This window comes from Taurulus bubalis, assembly GCF_910589615.1.
Source record: "Taurulus bubalis genome assembly, chromosome: 9".
Classification (NCBI taxonomy): Eukaryota; Metazoa; Chordata; class Actinopteri; order Perciformes; family Cottidae; genus Taurulus; species Taurulus bubalis.
This window is the reverse complement of record NC_136597.1, coordinates 8,054,006-8,076,212: the sequence shown is the minus strand read 5'-3', so window position 1 is coordinate 8,076,212 and position 22,207 is coordinate 8,054,006. Positions and strand designations below refer to the sequence as shown.

Sequence of the window (22,207 nt, the reverse complement as noted above, 5' to 3'; positions counted from 1 at the left end):
TTGGGACTTAGTTTGTGGATTTACATTGGAGTCGGTAGCCTTTTAAAAAAGTTTTGTTTTGATGTACTCAGACAAAGGCGTATGTTTACAATATTTTCACTTTTATCATTTGGAAATAAACATGATCTATAAAACTGGTTGTTTGAATTCATGTTATGTCAGGAGACATACTGTTTAGTGTATAGCTGCTGAGAAATGTTGAAACATGTTTTCTTTACAGCAGACAATTCCATTTAGCCACTTCAGTTTCAGGGTCCTGGTATTCTGCATGCCGGCTCACTCTCGTGATCACTGGGACACTTGAATAGAACAGAGCCAGCATTCATGTTTTTTAGAATAAGACAATTATTACAAGTTTTGTAAATAAGTAATAACACATGTGTTAATACTATGAAAAGTCACAAAGTTGTATTGAAAGTAGTGAAAAGACACTGCAGCATCTTTGACCAACACTGCATTTCGTTTTACACTTTTGTCACTTTCACAACAATTACATTACAATCTGCCATTAGAGCCAGTCTTTCCACATGTATTTCCTTAGCGTTTTGAATATGAGATTTCATTGTATTGAAGAATATAGATTTACCAACATTTTGCATTGTTAATGCAGCTTTTTATATTTCTAATGATACACAGAATCATGGAATCGATACCGGCGACGTGTCCGAGAGGAGGAAGCTCAGAGAAAAGCTGAACTGTAAACCTTTCAAGTGGTTCCTGGATAATGTTTATCCAAGTCTGGAAACATGGGATAACGATTTTCCACTGGGCAAAAAAAAGGGGGGGCTCCGGAGCCGCGGGTTGCCGACCCCTGGCCTAGCCACACAAGATGAACGAGGTGATCGGCTACAACGGTCTCAGATGCACTTGTTGGTAGCTTGGTATGCTACTTAGGTGCTCTTAGTTATTCTCTGACAAACCCCTGCTGTGACATGTTATACTGTCAGCCAACTGTTTCAGAGAAACAGCCTCAAATTGTAATTTCTAAATCAATAACTTCATAAACCATAAATATTTATTGTAGTTCTTTTACATTCCCTGATGCGGGTTCGCAACTAAATTGTATACAGTGATATTTATGTCATTTAATGTTTTTAATGATAATTTGATGTAGTATAAAAGAGGTGTAAAATGTTTATACTAATTGTGTTTAGGTGGTGTTCTTATTTGCTTTGATGATGCATCAAGATTTTAAGTGTTGAAAATGTAGCACTAGCGTTAGATAATTGTAATGGTCATACCATGAAAGTTACTTTAATGCAACTAAAACATATATCAGAACGGCCAGTTGAAGAAAGGAAATCTAACCAGTTGCAGCTCTCCATCTGCTAGAGTAGGAAAAAGAGTCCATATGAATGCTGTCACACAACTCGTTTGGTGTTATGTTTACCCAGTTCATGGATGACGGAAAAAGCCTTTCTACACAGTTTATCAGGCCTGTCGCCACTGTCGCTCTGGCATTATGTGACCTGAGTCATGTCTTCTTTCTCTATTGTATTGTCGTCTTTATCTCGGGTTCAGATAATCCAGGCTAATCACTCACTGGACTGTAGTCTAAAACGTTGACAGGTGCCTGTAGATTTCAAGGAGTCTCGTTCGACTTCTTCATCCTCGGAATGTTGAGTGGTGGGTGTTGGCTGTAATCTTAATGGTTCCTGGCGAGTATACGGCAGCAGCGCTGTGGAATCCAGAGCAGGTTCCACTCAACTGTATTAATTATTCTCGATGTTTGCTCATTTAAGTTACATTTTTTTAAATAGTAGGATATATTTTTATTTAGATATTTTTTTTGTTTAGTTTAATTATTTGTTGTTGTTTAGGTATACTCTTTTTTTGTTGGTGTTGTTTATGAATTGTGTAACACTGTGTGCACCTGAGGTTAGGCGTAAGCAGGTACAGGACCAGCATGGCCTATGCATTATTTTACCAGAGCAGGAGAGGCAGCATCAGAAGTTTGTTTGTTCTTTTGTTTGTTTGCTTGGTTTGTTTTGTTAAATAAAGAGAATATAGATAAATAAGAAAAACAGAATCCTGTATGGACAATGCATTCTTTTGCCTGCGTAAACCACAAACCCATGGTGCGTCAGTCGTCCTCTGATTTATGGTTGTTTTTAATTTATCGGACAAATGGCCACTAGAAGAACAATAGGATACATTTCCACAACATTAAATGCACTAATGAGCTCATCTCAATCGCCTCTGTATATCTCGCACTAATCAAAGGTTGCCCTGGTGATGGTAAGTTCTAAGTCCGGTGTCCAACTCAAGGCCCGTGGGCCAAATCCAGTGAGCAGGTGTGCCCCAGACCACATCTGTCACACATGTTCTTACAGCTCACAATTATTTGTTGAACTAGTTATGTCCTTCTCAACTGTGTCAAAAAACCTTCAACAAAGTTAATAATATGCGTTGGATCTTTGTCTTTATTACATTTTTAAAGTTGGATCTTTGATAGAGTAATGTGGGTTTCCTAACCCTAAATTAAATGGATTCATGTTGTAATAACAGAGACATTTGCTTACTTATATTTTTACATTTATATAAATGCATGTACAATATTTGAATAAACAATATGTAAATGCAAAGACAGTTGTTAATGTTAGGGAGTAGTTTATACAGTGTTCCAGTTACAACCGGCCCTTTGACGGTAACCATGATGCTGATGTGGCTCGGGGTGAAAATGAGTTTGACAACTCTGTTCTAAATGACTCATCAGTTAAAAAGTGCTTTGCACAGAATTAGTTATGAGTGCATTTGAATTTCTTCAGTTCCAACATCACAAACATATCTCTTGATATTCTCTGCAGAATCACGGAATTGACATCGGGGATATCTCAGAGAGAAAAAACCTCAGGGAAAGGTTGAACTGTAAACCTTTCAAATGGTACCTGGAGAATGTGTATCCCAAATTGGATCCCTGCGACAACATACTCGCTTATGGAGGAGTAAGTTAAGTTGTATCTCATGCTTTGTTTGTGGAGTAGAGGCAGTACAGGGTTTGTGTCACAGCCACATGCATTGACACATTCATTTATTTTCTAATGATTCACGCCCACGAGCAATAGTGTTCTATACATTTTCGGGGGGTTTGACAAAATGAGGAACTTCTCCATTTATAGCTGAAGAATCTTGATGCTGAAATGTGCGTAGACCAGGGCCCAATGCCAGGTAACACACCCATCGCCTACGCCTGCCACTACTATGGACCTCAAGTAAGTAAATCAATTTAAAGGGTGGTTAAGAGTAATTGTAGAAGCTCCAATCTTAAGTCTTAGAGCCACTAGTGGGGCGAATGGGAGAACATGTTCAGATGCGTGTTCTTGCCACAAACAAATCCAATGCGCTGTGTCTCTTTGATCCATTTATTCTCTGCTCAGTGACACCATAGCATTAATCCACATGTCCAATACACTTGAATTAAGTTAGTCTTACATGTTGCAGCACAACACAGAATACAACAAGACCGGATACAGCACAACCAAAATGTTATATGGCCGTATTAATTACTTGTAAAAACCTATGTTACATTGTGCCGGTTGTTCTTCAGATTTGTAATTAAGCAGGTGACTTTACAATGTCAGCCCAATAGGAACACGTGCACCTTGTGCAATCAAACAGCGGAGGGAGGACAGGTCTCGCCCTCTAAACAGAAGAAGGCATCACCATGTTACGTTTAGTACATCTTACAGCATTGTTGTTGAACTTGTCAGTCTATTTATCTGATCTTACTGTGCACGTCTATAGTCTGAGGTTTTTTATTCTCTTGCTGGGGGATCAGTCGCTGTTTTCAGTATGAGAGCAAGAGAGTTTAAGCGAATATTCCTGGTTTTGGGCGTGATGGTGCTTGTCTTCTACGTGGGAATGTTAAAAGGGAGAAAAGAGCTGGAAGCACCGCTTAACATCAGACCTCTTTCAGACGCGGAGACAAACACCAGCAACCTCTGTGAGTTAAAGCAATGGTTTATCTTTCTTCTCGTATACGTTGATCTGATTTATTTAGTTTTTTATCGGGTTGAATATCACCTTTTCACTTGAAGATGGGAAATGTAAAGAAAGTTTGGTTCAGTTTGATTTGTTCAGTGACATTGTTAGAAAGGTAAGCGGAAGGATTGAAAAGTCAGTTCACTACACAACAAAGGTCTTTAATGCATAGCTTTTAGCAGTCAAGCATGTTTGTCTTTTAGAGAAAGAAAAATGCTCCCCTGAGGTGTTTAATATATTAATAAAACTGTTTCTGCGATTATTATTATTTTTGCTGTCTATTAATGAGGTCAAATTTAATTTATCTCCTCTATTTTAAAGGAATGTTTGTTAGCGCTTTATGTTTATTTTTCCTGATGTCTTCATCTAGTCTAGTCAGTTTGTGTTAATGCCTAATTTACCTCTGAACGTTATTAAAATGGACACAAATCTCGAGAAAAAAATATTTTGATTTTGAAAAACTATAGTTTGCTTGTAGGCCTCTTGCTCATTTTGCTCTCTCCCTGACATCCTTTTGTCAAGTAAATGATTTCCGAGCTGTTGAGCAAAAGAAGGACACCATGAAGAAAAAGCCTGAAGAGGACAGAGACGGGCAGAGAAAAGCTGCAGAGGTCAAACTGCCATCAGTCAAAAAGCAGCCAGAACAACCCGAAGCAAAGATTCACGACCAACTGAAGACCCCCAAAGAGAAAAAGTCAAAAAAACTGTTCCCAGACTCTGTCCTGTTCAGGCAGTGGGGGGAAAACCTGTCTGAGGACGACCAAAGAGAGGCACAGGATTTGTATGAGAAGTACGGATACAACGTTTTTCTCAGTAATCACCTTCCTCTAGATCGACTTCTCCCAGATACCAGGGACAAAAGGTAGGCTACAACTAATCATTGTAATGACGGCAAACCTGCCATTCCACTTAACAAAAGGTGTTGAATAATCGTTGTTTTCTGACTATCCTTCACCTTACAGCTCATTGTTTGTCTTTAGACAGCTTACTGATGGACAGATGGGGGTATTAGTTAAACATCCTTCTGTTTGTGAATAGGTGTCTTAAGAAGAGTTACCCAAAGGACCTGCCAAGCCTTGGAGTGGTGTTGATCTACCTGAATGAGGCTCTGTCCGTCATCAAAAGAGCTCTGCGCAGCATCATCGACCGCACCCCTAAAAACCTGCTGAAGGAAATAATATTGGTGGATGACAATAGCTCCAATGGTTGGTTGGCTGCAAATTATTCAGATTGTTGTCAAATTAATTAATTTTCATTTTGGGAAAACGCTCATTTGCTTTCTTGCCGAGATTTTGATGAGAAGATTGACACCACTGTTATAACTGTATGGTAAAATATGAAACTACAGTCAGCAGCCGTGTAGCTTACTTTAGCGTAAAGACTGGACAAAGCTTTAAAAATATGTGTCCTCTATCACATATAAAGTTCACCAATTAAATGCAGTGAACTCACCTGCAGGCGTTCGTGTTCCAATAAGAAAAATCGCCACAGATGACGGACAGACAGCTTTCCCTGTTGTCAGATAGCTTAATCAGCATTGTGTGAATGTGTTTGGCAAAGGCTTGAATGGAATGGACGTTCAGTTATAACCAAACAGTAAAAGCAGCGAACAAATTATGTGTTTATTAGTAAGCTTTAGAGTTTCTGCTACAAGTGGACTTTTTAACCTTTGGACAGAGCAAAGTGAGCCGTTTCTCTTTTGTCCATTCTAACTTGTTTGCAGATAATGAGTGAAATAAAACATCAGAAGCACCTTTCAGAATAATGAAACCATGACAACATCCCTAACTACAACTTAAAATCAAAGTCACAGCATGAAATCAAAGTTAAAGATTTCATTTAAATTGCTTACTGTAGTTTGTGAGCATGTCTACAATCAGAATTGTGGCTGCCTGTCAAACGCTTTGCATTCTGGGTAATCAGTGTGCAAACGTTGAACTCTGCCTTGTCTGAACTTGCTAGGAACTACATAGCATGTGCCCATATTTTCCTCTCAGACGACTTGAAGGGAGACCTTGACGCATACGTGAAGATGATCGAACAGCAGAACCCAATCCTCCGTATTTCAAGAGTGAGGCACAATGAGCAGCAAGGCCTTGCAGCTGCCAGGGTTTCTGGATGGAGGGCTGCTACTGCTGACGTGGTGGCCATCCTGGACGCGCACATTGAAGTCCATGAGCTGTGGTAAAATCAATCCTATTATACGTTGATTTTTGCTAACAACCTTCTTTTTTGCAATTCACTTAAAAAAATGAAATTCTCAAGCTTTTCACCTTTACATTACATTTCATTTAGCTGAAGCTTTTATCCAAAGCGACTTACAATAAGTGTATTCAACCAGAAACTCTGAACAACAACAATCAAGAAACAGTACTGACAACATCACAATGTTAATTATCGCCAAACAGTAATGAAAAGTTCACACAGGGAAGTGTCTATACTACCAGAAGGTACACACTGACTCGGGTGAGGTGATGCTCAAGTTGGCTCGCCTCACATTGTTCAGGAATGCCCTGTTTCAGTCACAGTACACACATTTGCAACAGCTCAATTCAACCACAGTTTAATCCCAGTACAACCACTGTCTGATCTACCAGCCACTAAGCAGCCCCACTGACACAATCAGCTCTTGCACAAGGGCATTGCAGTGGTGTTAATGGGGGATGGGTGAGTTCTGCTCAGACGCCCAACCTTCTAGTCACAGATTCATTTGTAGTGCAATAGTGTGGCAGCAGAGTTTTGCAAATGTGGTAGAGCCATCAGTATTGAACATTTTCTAAGACTCTAAAACTCTCCCCTTTCAAGTGCTGCACCAATGTTCACTTGGGTTTGGTAAAAATGAAGATGCACAGAAGAATAACGATTAAAAACAAACGTATGTGTTCTGCATGTTTGGAAAGTCTTGACAAACCATGAAATAATAATAGTGTCTGGCTCTTGACGACACACACCACCTCCCATTCATAAGTTACAGTCCTTTTGAGGAAAGAAACTGAAATATTGAACCAGCAGTCTAACTGGTTGCTCAGTAAATGTCAGATGGGTACATTGATGTGGGAACCGGCTCTCCTTCATTCTCCTCATGCAGGGCTGAACCCTTGCTGGCACAGATCAAGGGTGACCGAACGGTGGTGACGTCCCCTGTGTTTGACAGAGTCAACTTTGATGACCTCAAGGTTATCGAATACCTTCCAGCATCACACGCCTTCGACTGGGCTCTATGGTGCATGTACGAGGGGTTTTCAGATGACTATTACAAACTCCAAGACGGCTCATTACCTGGAAAGTAAGTGAAATCAGTCAGTCTTGTTCCAATTTACACTACGTGTGAAACATGTTACGATATGTGGTGGAGGACCCAAACGCAGACCAGAGAGTAGAAGGAGGAAATGGTTTATTGCCAGGGAAACAGATATGTAGGAACAGTCAGGGGATGACAGGGAAATCCAGGCAGGGGGATTCAGGCAGGGGGATTCAGGCAGGGGACGGCAGACAGACTGGGGAACCAGGAAGACGGATGACTGAACAAAAGACAGGGTCAGAGGCAAGGTGAAAACAATTAGGTTCAATCTCAGAAGTAACTTGCCAACAAAGCAGCCAGGAGCAGTCACTACGTAAGGTTAGTTGAGACAACGATCTGGCGACGAGTGGATGAGGAACCAGGGTAGATATACTGCAGGGTGATTAGTGGATTGAAGGTAGCTTGGTTGCTTGAGCAGGCGAGGTGAGTGTAATCAGGGAGCCAGGAGGAGATTAGTCTGGAGCCACGCCCCTACCACACACACAGTGCAGGCAGGAGTTGTGATGGTTCTCTTCTTTCACCTCAGAAGTCCATCTGTCATGGGGATCCTAGTTGCTGACAGGAAGTATCTCGGAGAAATCGGAGTCCTCGATGAAGGCATGAAAGTGTACGGTGGAGAAAATGTTGAGCTGGGAATTCGTGTGAGTAAGCATCACCCATCTAACATGCTCATCTAACAAATATTACACTTTGACAGTCCCAGACTCACTTGTAGCAAGAAATCTTAGCTTTAGTACAATTACCCCTCTCACTCTGTAAAATGACTCGGGGTCTCATTTACAACCGTCTCGTACGCATAAAACTGGCTTGAAAAAGTTCAGATCTATGAACACTAACGAATGTGCGTACCTGTAGAGGACACATGCATACACACGTTATGGAAACAGGGCCAATTGGCAATGATGGTGAGGTGGCCAAGCCAGAATGTAAAAATGTAATGTGAGAGGAATTATTAAATGTGCAATGATTTCCTTTCACTTCATATGACATGCGACTTATAGATCTGCATTATCATAAACCTTCAAACTAGCAGTTGTATTTGTGCCTCTGCGGGTGAGCTTATTCCATAAGCACCTTTCAATTGTTAAAGATACAAACCAACTCAAATCAAATTAGGCTCAATCTTTCAATAGCGCTCTGTGCACCCCAGAGTGCAAAGGAAAGGGCTGGACTACAGACATTCAGCTGTGGAGCGCACCACAGTACCTCTTGTTTACTATTTTGTAGTCATTCTTGTATTTACACAATAATCATTGGTGAATAAGCAATGAGTCAGTTTTATCTAATAAGCTGTTTCTTTGCTCATGAAGGTGTGGACATGTGGAGGCAGTATTGAAGTAGTTCCATGCTCCAAGATCGCCCACATCGAGAGGGCCCACAAGCCCTACATGCCTGACCTGAGCCATGCCATGAAGAGAAACGCCCTGAGGGTAGCAGAAGTCTGGATGGACGAATACAAACACAACGTCAACTTGGCTTGGAACCTGCCATTCGAGGTAGAAAACAAAACAAGAATGGTGATGCCCTTAGTTGGCCCACTTAATGCTTCTACACACAGGATGAACATCCAAGAGTCCATATATCATTAGTTATAAGATAAGATAATCCTTTATTTGTCCCACAGTGGGGAAATTGCAGGATTACAGCAGCCTTGCACACAATAGAGACACATAGTAAAAACAATCAAGTAATATAAATAAAATATCAATAAACAGTAGTAAAAAACAGTAGTAACAGTAAGAGAAGAATACAGTAGCAATTTTAAATTAAATATACAGACTGAATGAGTGCATTTTAAGTTCCTTCTTCAGTTTCAACATCACAAACATATCTCTTGATATTCTCTACAGAATCACGGATTTGACATCGGGGATATCTCAGAGAGAAAAAACCTCAGGGAAAGGTTGAACTGTAAACCTTTCAAATGGTACCTGGAGAATGTGTATCCCAAATTGGATCCCTGGGACAACATACTCGCTTATGGAGGAGTAAGTTAAGTTGTATTTCATGCTTTGTTTGTGCAGTAGAGGCAGTACAGGGTTTGTGCACGGTTTGTGTCACAGCCACATGCATTGACACATTCATTTATTTTCTAATGATTCACGCCCACAAGCAATAGTGTTCTATACATTTTTGGGGGGTTTGGCAAAATTAACTGAAAATGGTGAACTTCTCCATTTACAGCTGAAGAATCTTGATGCTGAAATGTGCATAGACCAGGGCCAAGTACCAGGTAACACACCCATCGCCTACGCCTGCCACAACTATGGACCTCAAGTAAGCAGCTTAAACTGGTTGTTAAGAGTAATGATTAACATCTCCCAAAAAATAGTTTGCCACTGTTGTCTTATTATAACACCCAATCGCCTGGCTTCTTAACTTTACAATCTTGTATTTCAGGTAACCTATTATCGCTCAAACGGTGAGCTTTATATCGGCGGCCTCAAGTCCCATAAGTACAATGACAACCGGTGTATAGCTGACGTTGGGAAGAACGATACAGAGCCTGGCCTTTACGACTGCAAAGAGGCTGTGAAGAAAGGAATGGGGATTCATTGGGACTTCATTGAGGTACTACAAGTTCCACTATTATCAAAACTCAGTGTATCTCACCCTTTGAAATTAGAGTTGGATGAGTTTAGGGTGACTCGTAGCTCAAAATATTGACTGTGGTTGTCTGAATGTTTTAAGATAACATATTGTGCATCCCCATTCTTGACACTTGACATCTGTCTTTTCTAGGGAAAAGAAATAAAGAACAGAGAGACAAAAAGATGTCTGGAGATTCAAAACGGCAAACTTCTGATAGAGGAATGCTCTGGCCAAAGATGGAAAATCCAAAACATAATCAAGCCCTTTTAAGTGTGTGTGTGTGTGTGTGTGTGTGTGTGTGTGTGTGTGTGTGTGTATGTGTGTGTGTATGTGTGTGTGTGTGTGTGTGTGTGTGTGTGTGTGTGTGTGTGTGTGTGTGTGTGTGTGTGTGTGTGTGTGTGTGCGAGTGTTAAAGAGCCATTGGTTTTCAAAGTACAGGAGAAAAACATTTTGATCTTTCATGTTTGAAGATAAAAATGTATGACTGGTTAAATTAGTCAATCTGTTGTTCCTGCTGTGCTGATCGGATCAAATGCAAGCTGTCTGTCAAGTTGGTCCATTTAGGTTAAAAACCTTCGAACACAAAAAGCAAAAAGTTATACAACCAAAATGTAAATAAACTTTAAACAATTTTCGCCAACAAATGAATAAATAATAGCTACAGTCCCAGTGGCTTTTTTGGCTGTACCATCAGTTGACTCCTTCCCTCTCTGTCTCAGCTGAAGTGTTTGCTGACAGACCTTCCCTTTTGCAGGTGTTTCCAATTAAGTGATCAGCAGCCTGCACTGGCCTACTGGCGGTGCATTCTGGGATCTTTTTTCCTTTTTTCCTTTTTTTCTTTTCTTTTTCTTTTGGCAAAGTAACCTACATTTGACTAAATAATGAATTAACTCAACACTGTCTATAACTATTGTGTGGAAAAGAGCATTACTGGGACCATGTTGACTACCTCAGGCTGCTTATAAAGGACATACCCACCATCACGCAATTTAGGAATACAAGTTAATCCTTTTTTCCTCCTTTCGATCTTTCCACTCGAGGACAACAAATATATTTTATTCAACTATAAAAGCCAACAGTAATGTTTTGTACATATTAAAACATAGGGCAATGCAAAAAAGAGTTTTGTTTGTTTTGCTGTTATAGCCTACTGAATATCTTCCAATGCAGAAGTGTTCATAAAACAATAAATTATATTAGTTCGATGCGTCATTGCTGTGATTAAATGTAACTTTAAGGGTTTAATTCTATAACAATTGGCCAATTATTACAAATGCTACATCTAGAAGCATTTGTATGCAATATTTTGATGCCGTTTCGTAAATATCAGGGTTGAAATTATAATGCAAATGTTTTTCTTAGTAATATACTTATGCTTACTCATGTGCATTATCATCTGTTACAGAAGTATCCTCTATGCAGAGAAAGCCACACAGATCATATGGTAGAGGAAAAGTACATTTTTCAAGGTATAACAGTGGATTAAGAAAATAATGAAAGGGCTCATAGATGAGTAAACATCATGTGCATGCATGAAGTAAAATTCAACAGAGGTGGAGTAGGTGCGAGTTTAGCTGCTTTCCCAAGCCTCCTTCTACAAAGACGGCTTTGTGGACGACTGGTTTCTACCAGAAATCTACTCTACAATACTACTACTCTACAATTTTTTTAATTGTTTATTATTAAAGGTTTGTGTTGTTACTTATGAGATCCTCAAAAGTTACATTACAGTCAACATGTTCAGAGGTAAATTAACTATCTGTCTATTAATACTGCCTATTTATATTTGTCCTTTGTCAATAGTTTTGTTATAAATTACTACATCCAATGTCTGACAAGTCTCTGACCACATTTTGTAAAACAAACTCAAAACAAATGTACTAACTTAACTTGTAGTTTTGCCAAATGTATTTGTATATCTATAAAATCCCACAAATATTCCTCTTGAACATATAGTACAATGATGGGAGGTGTGACTCGGTATATTAACAGGGTCTTAGTGGAAAACAAAGATGAAGATTGTAGCTTTGAGTGTGAACTATGAATGAATGAATGGATATATACTTTATTAATCCCTGAGGGGAAATTTGGTGTCGACGTAGCAGCAATATACAGGCAAAAATAAGATATAAAAACAACAGGGATGAAAGATATATACAATAATAAGAATAATACAAAAATAAAATAAAATAGCTGGGGTGAAAGAAAAAAAACAGTATTAATTTAGGAATTAAATTAAACGTAAACAGTAGAAGTGCAAAAATGCAAAGTATGTATGTAAGTATATGATGTGTGTAGATAAACATAAACTTGTACAATGATTAATCAGTCAGAGGATCTGGCAAGCGGTGACTTATTATAAAATCTTAATGACGTAGGCAGGAATATTTTCCTGTAGCGGTCCTTGTTGCAGCGGAGCGTGATGAATCTCTTGGAGAAAGTGCTCCGCAGTCCCTGCAGTAGGTGGTGGACAGCCGATGATGAGTGTAAACCATATTCTTGATGTGTTCTAAAGACTATAAGAATATTATAAGACTATAATTACCCACAGCATTCATTTCTTCTGGGGAACCTTGTTACCCCTAGTGTCAAGAAAAGGTATAGCTATATTTGGGACTTAGTTTGTTTATTTACATGGGAGTCGGGAGCCTTTAAACCCCATCAGCTCACAGACTTTTTTTTACTGCTTTTTCAGAAATGAGGAAGTAAGTTTAAAAAAAAACTCAAACTCTTCTAGAACATCATCCACAGGTTCGATCTAATAAATTTAAACGGCTAAAGCACTGTAAACCCTAGTGAGAAGAGAAACGATGGACTATTATATATTTTTATAATTACGTAAGCTCCTCAACATGCAACTCCTCAACTCAGCGATTATAACGTTCCACTATTTAGTACGTTTTCACTCTTTAGTACACCTAACAACGGTGGATTTTGCTCAAAGTACAACGGTTGTAACCGTAGAGACTGTACGAATCTTCCAGTAGTGGGAGATCTTTTTTAATTTTTTTTTATTGTTTTTGTTTGACGTATTACAAATATGTTTATAATCGTGTGTTTGTGTTATTGTTTTCTTGCTTTATTTAAGCATATTTTAATTTTTAAACTCTGGGGAGAAAAAAAAAGAGAGGGGCGGGGTGAGGCCAGTGACCCGGGCCCGGGAGTCGGCCGCACAGGGAGCCGAAGACCGTTTGCCCGCCGTTGTTAGGCCGGTAACGGGCCGGTGTTCAGACCGCTTGCACCGGGGCTCGGTCTTCAGCTTGCTTGTGTTTATTGTGATTATTATTGCAAATTTGGATGCTTTAGGTCGTAATCTTTGCAGTGCAGTAATACTCTGTGGGATGATGGGGAGGCACCAAAAATACAATTAAAAAATCCCGGGGAGCGATCGAGGAGTCATTTTTTGATCAGACTCTTGACCTTTAATCATATTTATGCAGAAAATAAATAATACATGTTATTTTTTGTTTAAAGGCAAGGAGTTGCAGATTCTTGAGTGAGGTGATCGGCTACATCGGTCTCAGATGCGCTTGTTGGTAGCTCGGTATGCTAAAACGTATGTAAAACGTACGTATGTATGTAAACATACATATGTATTGTTGTTCTTTTACATTCCCTGATGCGGGTTCACAACTAAATTGTAGACAGTGATATTTATATAATTTTATATTTTCATGAGATTTTGATGTAGTATAAAAGAGGTGTAAAATGTTTATACTAATTGTGTTTAAGTGGTGTTCTTATATGCTTTGATGATCCGTCAAGATTTTAAGGACCAGTTGAAGAAAGGAAATCTAACCAGTTATGCAGCTCTCCATCTGCTGAAGTAGGAAAAAGAGTCCATATGAATGCTGTCACACAACTCGTTTGGTGTTATGTTTACCCAGTTCATGGATGGCAGGTTTGCCGTCATTACAATAACTAGTTGTTGCCTACCTTTTATCCCTGGTATCTGGGAGAGCTCGATCTAGAGCAGTGATTCTCAACTGGTCTGGCTCCGGGACCCACCATCACCCCGAATGAATGGTGGGTCCCGCGGACCCGTTTTCAGTGGCCTTTGCCTGGGCAAAAAATAAATAAAAATATATATTTTGTTATTTTATTTTGTTATTTTTTTCATCCTGTGGCTTTATTTTGAAGGGACTTTTTTATGCTGGCTCTGGTTTCGACTTGTCCCTTCATGTTTTCAGCAGGTTGGATCAAACCATCCTGATATGGGGGAGACTCTGGGCTTTTAGGATAATTAAATTAAACTGCCTACTGAATATACAATTCACAACTGATGGCGCTGCCTGCGTGACAGGAAAAAACTCGGGTCGTGAGTCTGTTTAAAAATGTCTGAAGATTCTCAATTGTTATGTATGTTGTAATACCTCGTCTCCTAAAAATGCACTTTTTGTTTTTTTATTAAAATGCAGCTGTAAAAGGGAATAGTTCCCTCTCTAGCATCGCCACCAGCTGGTCATTTTGGTTCATCATTAAACTTGTTTGTGTGTTGGCATACATATTCTGTACTATCTCAGGTTCAAACTGCACCATCTTTTCATTAAATACATTTGAGAAGTTGAGACTGTTCCTTGATTTGGGTCGCAGCTTGTCATTCAGGGGTGATGATGGGTCCCGGAGCCAGACCAGTTGAGAACCACTTATCTAGAGGAAGGCGTTGTATCCGTACTCCTCATACAAACCCTGTGCCTCTCTTTGGTCATCCTCAGACAGGTTTCCCCCCCCACTGCTTGATATATTAAGATTTTTATTTTGATATTTTTTTGTTTAGTTTAATTATTTGTTGCTGTTGCCTAGGCACTCTTTTATTTATTTTTCGTGTTGTTTATGAATTGGGTAACACTGTGTGCACCTGAGGTTAGGCGTAAGCAGGTACAGGACCAGCATGCACCTGGATAGGCCTATGCATTATTTTACCAGAGCAGAAGAGGCAGCATCAGGAGTTTGTTTGTTCTTTTGTTTGTTTGCTTGGTTTGTTTTGCTAAATAAAGAGCATATAGATAAATAAGAAAAACAGAATCCTGTATGGACAATGCATTCTTTTGCCTGCGTAAACCACAAACCCATGGTGCGTCAGTGGTCCTTTGATTTATGGTTGTTTTTAATTCATCGGACAAATGGCCACTAGAAGAACAATAGGATACATTTCCACAACATTAAATGCACTAATGAGCTCATCTCAATCGCCTCTGTATATCTCGCACTAATCAAAGGTTGCCCTGGTGATGGCAAGTTCTAAGTCCGGTGTCCAACTCAAGGCCCGTGGGCCAAATCCAGTGAGCAGGTGTGCCCCAGACCACATCTGTCACACCTGTTCTTACAGCTCACAATTATTTGTTGGACCAGTTATGTCCTTCTCAACTGTGTCAAAAAACCTTGAACAAAGTTAATAATATGCGTTGGATCTTTGTCTTTATTACATTTTTAAAGTTGGATCTTTGATAGAGTAATGTGGGTTTCCTAACCCTAAATTAAATGGATTCATGTTGTAATAACAGAGACATTTGCTTACTTATATTTTTACATTTATATAAATGCATGTACAATATTTGAATAAACAATATGTAAATGCAAAGACAGTTGTTAATGTTAGGGAGTAGTTTATACAGTGTTCCAGTTACAACCGGCCCTTTGAGGGTAACCATGATGCTGATGTGGCCCGGGGTGAAAATGAGTTTGACAACTCTGTTCTAAGTGACTCATCAGTTAAAAAGTGCTTTGCACAGAATTTGCAACCAGCATAAGATTTGCTTCATTTAAACCAGAAATGATGTATGAAGAGTAATTTCACGCACTGTTAGAAGTGCAATACATACCCATTACATACACAGAAAAGGTCTGAGAACATTAAACGGTAATCATTCAAAAACTGTTAAAGATAGCAAAAGCTGACTTATATTTTAATAGTTCAAAGTCTTGTGACCTGCTTAAAGTTTAAATGAAGTCTAACGAAAGTATAGACAAAAGTATTCAGAAGCATTTTAGTAGAGTTACATTGTTTTAAAACAAATGGGAAAAGCTTTATATTTTAAAATGAAGAAATGGTAGAAACCAAAGAAAAAAAGACAGCACTAAGGTCCTTAAAGAGCTGAATAATTTGATCTTTGAATGGTTTCTGGACATGAATGAACACATGAAAAAAAAAAAGGTTCCCAGCAAGCTTTTTACGAAAATTACATAACAGTTTAGCTTTTGTTCTTCCAGTTTCCTCCGCAAAATGTTATATGGCCGTATTAATTACTTGTAAAAACCTATGTTACATAATGCCGGTTGTTCTTCAGATTTGTAATTAAGCAGGTGACTTTACAATGTCAGCCCAATAGGAACACCTGCACCTTGTGCAATCAAACAGCAGAGGGAGGACAGGTCTCGCCCTCTAAACAGAAGAAGGCGTCTACGTTCAGTACATCTTACAGCATTGTTGTTGAACTTGTCAGTTCATTCATCTGATCTTACTGCTGGTGGATCAGTCGGTGTTTTCAGTATGAGAGCAAGAGAGCTTAAGCGGATATTTCTGGTTTTGGGCGTGATGGTGCTCGTCTTCTACGTGGGAATGTTAAAAGGGAGAAATGAGCAAACATTGAGGACTGACAAAGAGCTGGAAGCACCGCTTAACATCAGACCTCTTTCAGACGCGGAGACAAACACCAGCAACCTCTGTGAGTTAAAGCAATTGTTAAAGCGCTTTGAGTGGTCGGAAGACTAAAAGAGCTATACAAATAGTCTATTTACCATTTTATATACAGTATTGTGTTTTATTTATTTTTCCTGATGTCTTGATCTCGTCTAGTCAGTTTGTGTGCTGATGCCATAAAATCTCTGGATGTCCATAAAATGGACACAAATCTTGTGTCCAAATCTTTGCTCTCTCCTTGACATCCTTTTGTCAAGTCAATGAACTCCGAGCTGTTGAGCAAAAGAAGGACACCATGAAGAAAAAGCCTGAAGAGGGCAGAGAAAAGCTGCAGAGGTCGAACTGCCATCAGTCAAATAGCAGCCAGAACAACCCGAAGCAAAGATTCAAGACCAACTGAAGACCCCCAAAGAGAAAAAGTAAAAAAAAAAATGTTCCCAAACTCTGTCCTGTTCAGGCAGTGGGGGGAAAACCTGTCTGAGGACGACCAAAGAGAGGCACAGGATTTGTATGAGAAGTACGGATACAACGTTTTTCTCAGTGATCGCCTTTCTCTAGATCGACTTCTCCCAGATACCAGGGACAAAAGGTAGGCCAGCAGAGCTTTGTGGACATCACCCTGTGACTAGCACTTCTGGGCATCCATACCTAGCAAACACAGCTTTAAATCTTGCAATAGTCTGTTTAGCTGTTGTGCCTCCAGGTAGGGTGCAAACTTCAATATAGCGAGAGAAGTAGTCCATCATGACTAAGTAGTTCCCATTCTGTCATTGGAAAAGATCTGCTGCGACCCTCTGCCATGGTCTGCTTGGGAGGTCAGTCGTGAGCAGATTTGCCAACAGGTGTTTGAGCTTCACGTGCACAAATCTCACATCTCTCGACCATTTGCTTTACGGCAGACGTGATGCCAGGCCACCAGACAGATTCTCTAGCCCTAGCAAGGCATTTGTTGATACCCTGATGTCCCTGGTGAAGTCTCTGCAGGATGTCAGGTCTCATGTGTTCAGGGATTATGAGTCTTTCACCTTTCATGAGCAGTCCTCCCCCTTCATGCAGGACTGACCTCTCAGGCCAGTAGGGCAACAGCAGCTCATGCATATCTCATCTGTGTTCAGGCCAGCCGTTTGCAATGTATCGACTGAGACGTTTGCAGGTGTTGTTAGAGGTTTGTGCGCTCTTAATTTGCTCCAGCTTTGTCGGTGTGGCTGGCAGGCTTTCTACTACACTGTCCAAGTAAGCTTTGCATTCCTTTTCCAGGTCTTGCTCCGCCTTCGTGGCTGTGGCTGGAAGAGGCGCTCTGGACAGAGCATCAGCTGTTATCAGGTTTTTACCTGGGACATGGATGATGTTGAAATTGAATCTGAGTAGCCTCAATCTGAATCTGATAATCCTCGGCGGAAGGTCATCCAGTGCTCTGGACTTCAGGAGTGTTATGAGTGGCTTGTGATCTGTTCTTATAGTAAAATCTAGGCCGCTCAAGTATCAGAGCAGGTGCTCACATGCCCAGGTCGTAGCCAAAGCCTCTTTTTCTATTTGGGCATATCTTGACTCGGCTTTGGTCAAACTTCTTGAAATGAAAACCACAGGTCTCCACTCACCGCCTAGCTGTTTTTGTGTCAAGACGCCTCCTAGTCCATACGAAGAGGCATCCGCTGACACCATGGTTTCGTGGTTTGGGCTGTATTGGGCTAACACAGTCCACGAACGCTTTCTGTTGGGGTGCTCCCCATGTCCAGCTGTTCTCTGTCGGGCAGTCAAGTCGGGCAGGCGTTGTGAGAATTTTCCTACAAAGTTCACCATGCCCATGAAACGGCGAACATCTGCCACATTCTTTGGCTCAGGCATGTCACGGATCGCCTTTATTTCATCCGGGTCTGCTCTGATGCCCTGTGAGTTTATGACGTGGCCCAGAAAATGGACCTCTGTCAGTGCAAACTGGCATTTTTCATTCAGAGTGAGCCCAGACTCTCTGAATTTCTGTAGCACCCTGTGCAGCCTATTGTCGTGCTTTGCCGGGTCCTTTCCTGTGATGAGGACGTCATCAGCATGACATAGCACGTCAATGCCATCAATCAGTTGGGAAATCCTCTTTTGAAAGTGCTCAGGGGCCGATGATATACCAAAGGGTAACCTCTTGAAGCAGTATCGGCCCTCTGGTGTGATGAACGTGGTCAACAGCATTGAGTCTTGATGGAGTGGTACTTGCCAAAAACCTGATGTCGCGTCAAGCTTTATGAAAACTCTGGCCCCTTCCAGCTTGGCCAGCGTCTCGTCCACTGCCGGTAAGATGTGTCTCTCTCTGATGACATTCTCGTTCAAATGGGTTAAATCTACACAAATGCGTAGTTTCCCTGACGTTTTCACAATAGGGACCATGCCTGCGCACCATTCAGTTGGTTCTTCAACACGGGCTATGACCTCCATTTTCTCCATCCGGTCTAGTTCCTCTTTAACTTTGGCCCGGAGTGGGATGGCTACACGTCGTGGGGCAGAGAGGGCATAGGGTGGTGCATTGTCTTTCAGCTTAATTTTATATTCACCTTTAAGCCTACCTAGCCCTGTAAAGACATCTGCGTAGGTTGAGCGGAAGTGTGTCTCTGCATTGTCTATGCTATGGAGCTGAGGAATCATCTGCAGTCTGCGAATAGCTGGCAGGCCCAATAAGGGTGTCGTCAGGTCTTTCACGATGAACACCTCCTCCTCAATCTTTCTGTTGCCTCTCTGAATGACAGCATGCACTTGTCCTTTGACCTCCAGAGGTTGACTGGCGGGGCCTAGCAGAGGTCTGCGTGTCACTGTGTAGCTGCCGTATTTCTCTTGCGTGTATTCTGTTTCTGGGATGGCAGTCATGCCCCTGTGTCCACTTTAAAGCACATCGGGCCACCATTAATGGTAAGCATTTCAGTCCATGTAGACACCTGTGGATGGTCAATAGCTCCCAAATTAGCCGCCACATAATCCTCCTCAATGGATTCTAGCTTTTGGGATGATCTGCACACAGATGCAAAGTGTCCCCTCTTTTGACATTTTCTACATTCAATATCTTTTGCTGGGCATTCAGTCCATGCATGTGTAGGGGTTCTGCCACACTTCCCACACTGTTTTGGGTTGGTTGAGGCAGGCTTAGGCTGAAAATGGCTTACGCGTTGAACAGAGTTTTTCCTATAAACCTGTCTCTTACTGTTGTAAGCCACTGCATCCATTTGCTCCGGTGAATCGGCAGCCCGGAGAACAACTTGCTGCTTTTTCACCTCTTCGTGCTGCCTCACATGAACTATGGCTGTCGCTAAATCCAATTTTGGGTTGAGCTGCATTTTTTTCAGACAATTTGGCATTACGTATCCTGACAACAATCCTGTCTCGGATCATCTCTTCACGCAAGGCGCCATATTTGCAATGTTCAGCTAGCTTGGGCACTGCTGTGATGAAGTTCTCTGCAGATTCGCCAACTTCCTGACTTCGTTTATTAAACTTGGCTCGTTCAAAAATCACATTATGCACTCGTACAAAATGTCCATCAAAAGCATTTTTTACCTTGTCATAGTCATTTTGTTTATCCTCAGCCAACTGCAGTGCGCTCAGGATATCGTCAGCCTTATCACCCATTGTGTAAATGAGAGAATTCACTTGGTAAGCTCGGTCTTTTTCTTTCAATCCAGAAGCAAGCCTGAAGCGTTCAAATCTTTTTATCCACGCGGGCCACGAGCTTGGCTCGAAGTCGAAAGGTCCCGGTGGTGGGATGGTAAAGATGTGATCCATGCTGTGCGCTAGTAGCTTCCACTAGCTTGTTGTTAGCTTTCACCGTCAAACTTTCTCTCTAGCTCCACACGTCACCGTCTTCTCTCTCCACACCGTCAAACTACTCCGACTAGTTGTCTGTACCACTAGACTCTGTCTGTCGCGGGTTATAAGCTTCTGACACCATGTATTGTGCCTATATACTCAGTACTCAAGGACACAACCATCAGGATGTAACTCGACAACTTTAATAATACTTCTTCTCACACGTATATCACAACATCATTTATCAGTGCGCCCTCACCTGGCCATAGCCGGCCACTACAGTCATGCTTGTATTTACACAATAATCATTGGTGAATAAGCAATGAGTCAGTTTTATCTAATAAGCTGTTTCTTTGCTCATGAAGGTGTGGACATGTGGAGGCAGTATTGAAGTAGTTCCATGCTCCAAGATCGCCCACATCGAGAGGGCCCACAAGCCCTACATGCCTGACCTGAGCCATGCCATGAAGAGAAACGCCCTGAGGGTAGCAGAAGTCTGGATGGACGAATACAAACACAACGTCAACTTGGCTTGGAACTTGCCATTCGAGATAGAAAACAAAACAAGAATGGTGATGCCTTTGTCATTAGTTATGAGTGCATTTTAATTTCTTCAGTTCCAACATCACAAACATATCTCTTGATATTCTCTGCAGAATCACGGAATTGACATCGGGGATATCTCAGAGAGAAAAAACCTCAGGGAAAGGTTAAACTGTAAACCTTTCAAATGGTACCTGGAAAACGTGTATCCCAAATTGGATCCCTGGGACAACATACTCGCTTATGGAGGAGTAAGTTAAGTTGTATCTCATGCTTTATTTGTGCAGTAGAGGCAGTACAGGGTTTGTGCACGGTTTGTGTCACAGCCACATGCATTGACACATTCATTTATTTTCTAATGATTCACGGCCACGAGCAATAGTGTTCTATACATGTTTTACAAAATGATGAACTTCTCCATTTATAGCTGAAGAATCTTAATGCTGACATGTGCTTAGACCAGGGCCCAGTACCAGGTAACACACCCATCGCCTATACCTGCCACTACTATGGACCTCAAGTAAGTAAAGCAGCTTAAATGGGTTGTTAAGACCCAGGGGAGGGGCCTCGCAGGGACAGGGGGCCTCGCGTGGCAAGTTTTTATTATTATTATTTTTTTTTAACGCAAGTAACGTTTCACAAAATCGCTCGTAACTATCCTTTAAAACAACGGATTTCAATAATAAACACATCTCCGTGACCGTGCGGGCATGTAGGAGTCGAACGGCATCTAGATCCTTACCAGCTCATTATATATAAGAGGTATAATGTTCAAGACAAATGTTTAAAGTAAAACTAAAGACAAATGAACAAGGAAAAAATATGCAAAGAGTACATTAATAAAAGTTAAGTACAAGAAACAAAGACAAAAGGTAGAGTTAAGAACAGTTAAGGCAGAGATCTAACCTGAGACCTGTAAGAGTTACAAATATTATGTTAAAGAGTATGTTATGTCAAATAATGTTAACGAATATGTAAAGAATAAATACATATGAGTATGTAATGAGCATTAAATGTACAAAGTAAAACAATGTAAATACTGTACATGACAAGATGCATGGTTCATTAAACATCTCAATGTTTACTGTTGCTGTTGGTATGTTCAACATGATGAATGGGGCATTTTTGTGCCTGGGCTATTGAGAGAAGTTTGTGAAAATTGCTAGCCTATTTGGTATTAACTGGTAACCATGAAATGCCTCAATTCAATTCAGTCCAGAAGAGCAGGTACCTGTAGGGTATGTGGAGAGTGTTTCTATGTCTAAAAATGTCGCTGCTTCACTCATCTGGGCTAAGCCCCAGATGTGTCAAAATCCTAGAGACGCCCCTGCTACAGGAGTCTGAAGTCCAGAACCACGAGACTGACG

The 22,207-nt window shown here is 40.8% G+C and overlaps 2 protein-coding genes across 2 annotated transcripts; both read left to right on the top strand.

The window, feature by feature from the left end:
- Window positions 1-4,541: 4,541 nt before the first annotated feature.
- On the top strand, window positions 4,542-10,144 carry LOC306741806 (putative polypeptide N-acetylgalactosaminyltransferase 8; the record flags this gene model as incomplete). The annotated part of the gene is made up of 10 exons (XM_079224123.1): window positions 4,542-4,843; window positions 5,020-5,186; window positions 5,979-6,165; window positions 7,070-7,267; window positions 7,809-7,923; window positions 8,593-8,778; window positions 9,133-9,270; window positions 9,467-9,559; window positions 9,683-9,853; window positions 10,025-10,144. 10 exons carry the CDS (start codon window positions 4,542-4,544, stop codon window positions 10,142-10,144), a joined length of 1,677 nt encoding a protein of 558 aa, XP_079080249.1.
- A 6,265-nt stretch (window positions 10,145-16,409) lies between these two features.
- LOC306741805 (putative polypeptide N-acetylgalactosaminyltransferase 8) lies at window positions 16,410-21,574 on the top strand (the record flags this gene model as incomplete). Its single annotated transcript, XM_079224122.1, has 9 exons — window positions 16,410-16,539; window positions 16,772-16,850; window positions 16,927-17,103; window positions 18,771-18,796; window positions 20,174-20,256; window positions 20,663-20,848; window positions 20,954-21,091; window positions 21,268-21,360; window positions 21,557-21,574. 9 exons carry the CDS (start codon window positions 16,410-16,412, stop codon window positions 21,572-21,574), a joined length of 930 nt encoding a protein of 309 aa, XP_079080248.1.
- Between the last annotated feature and the right edge of the window lie 633 nt (window positions 21,575-22,207).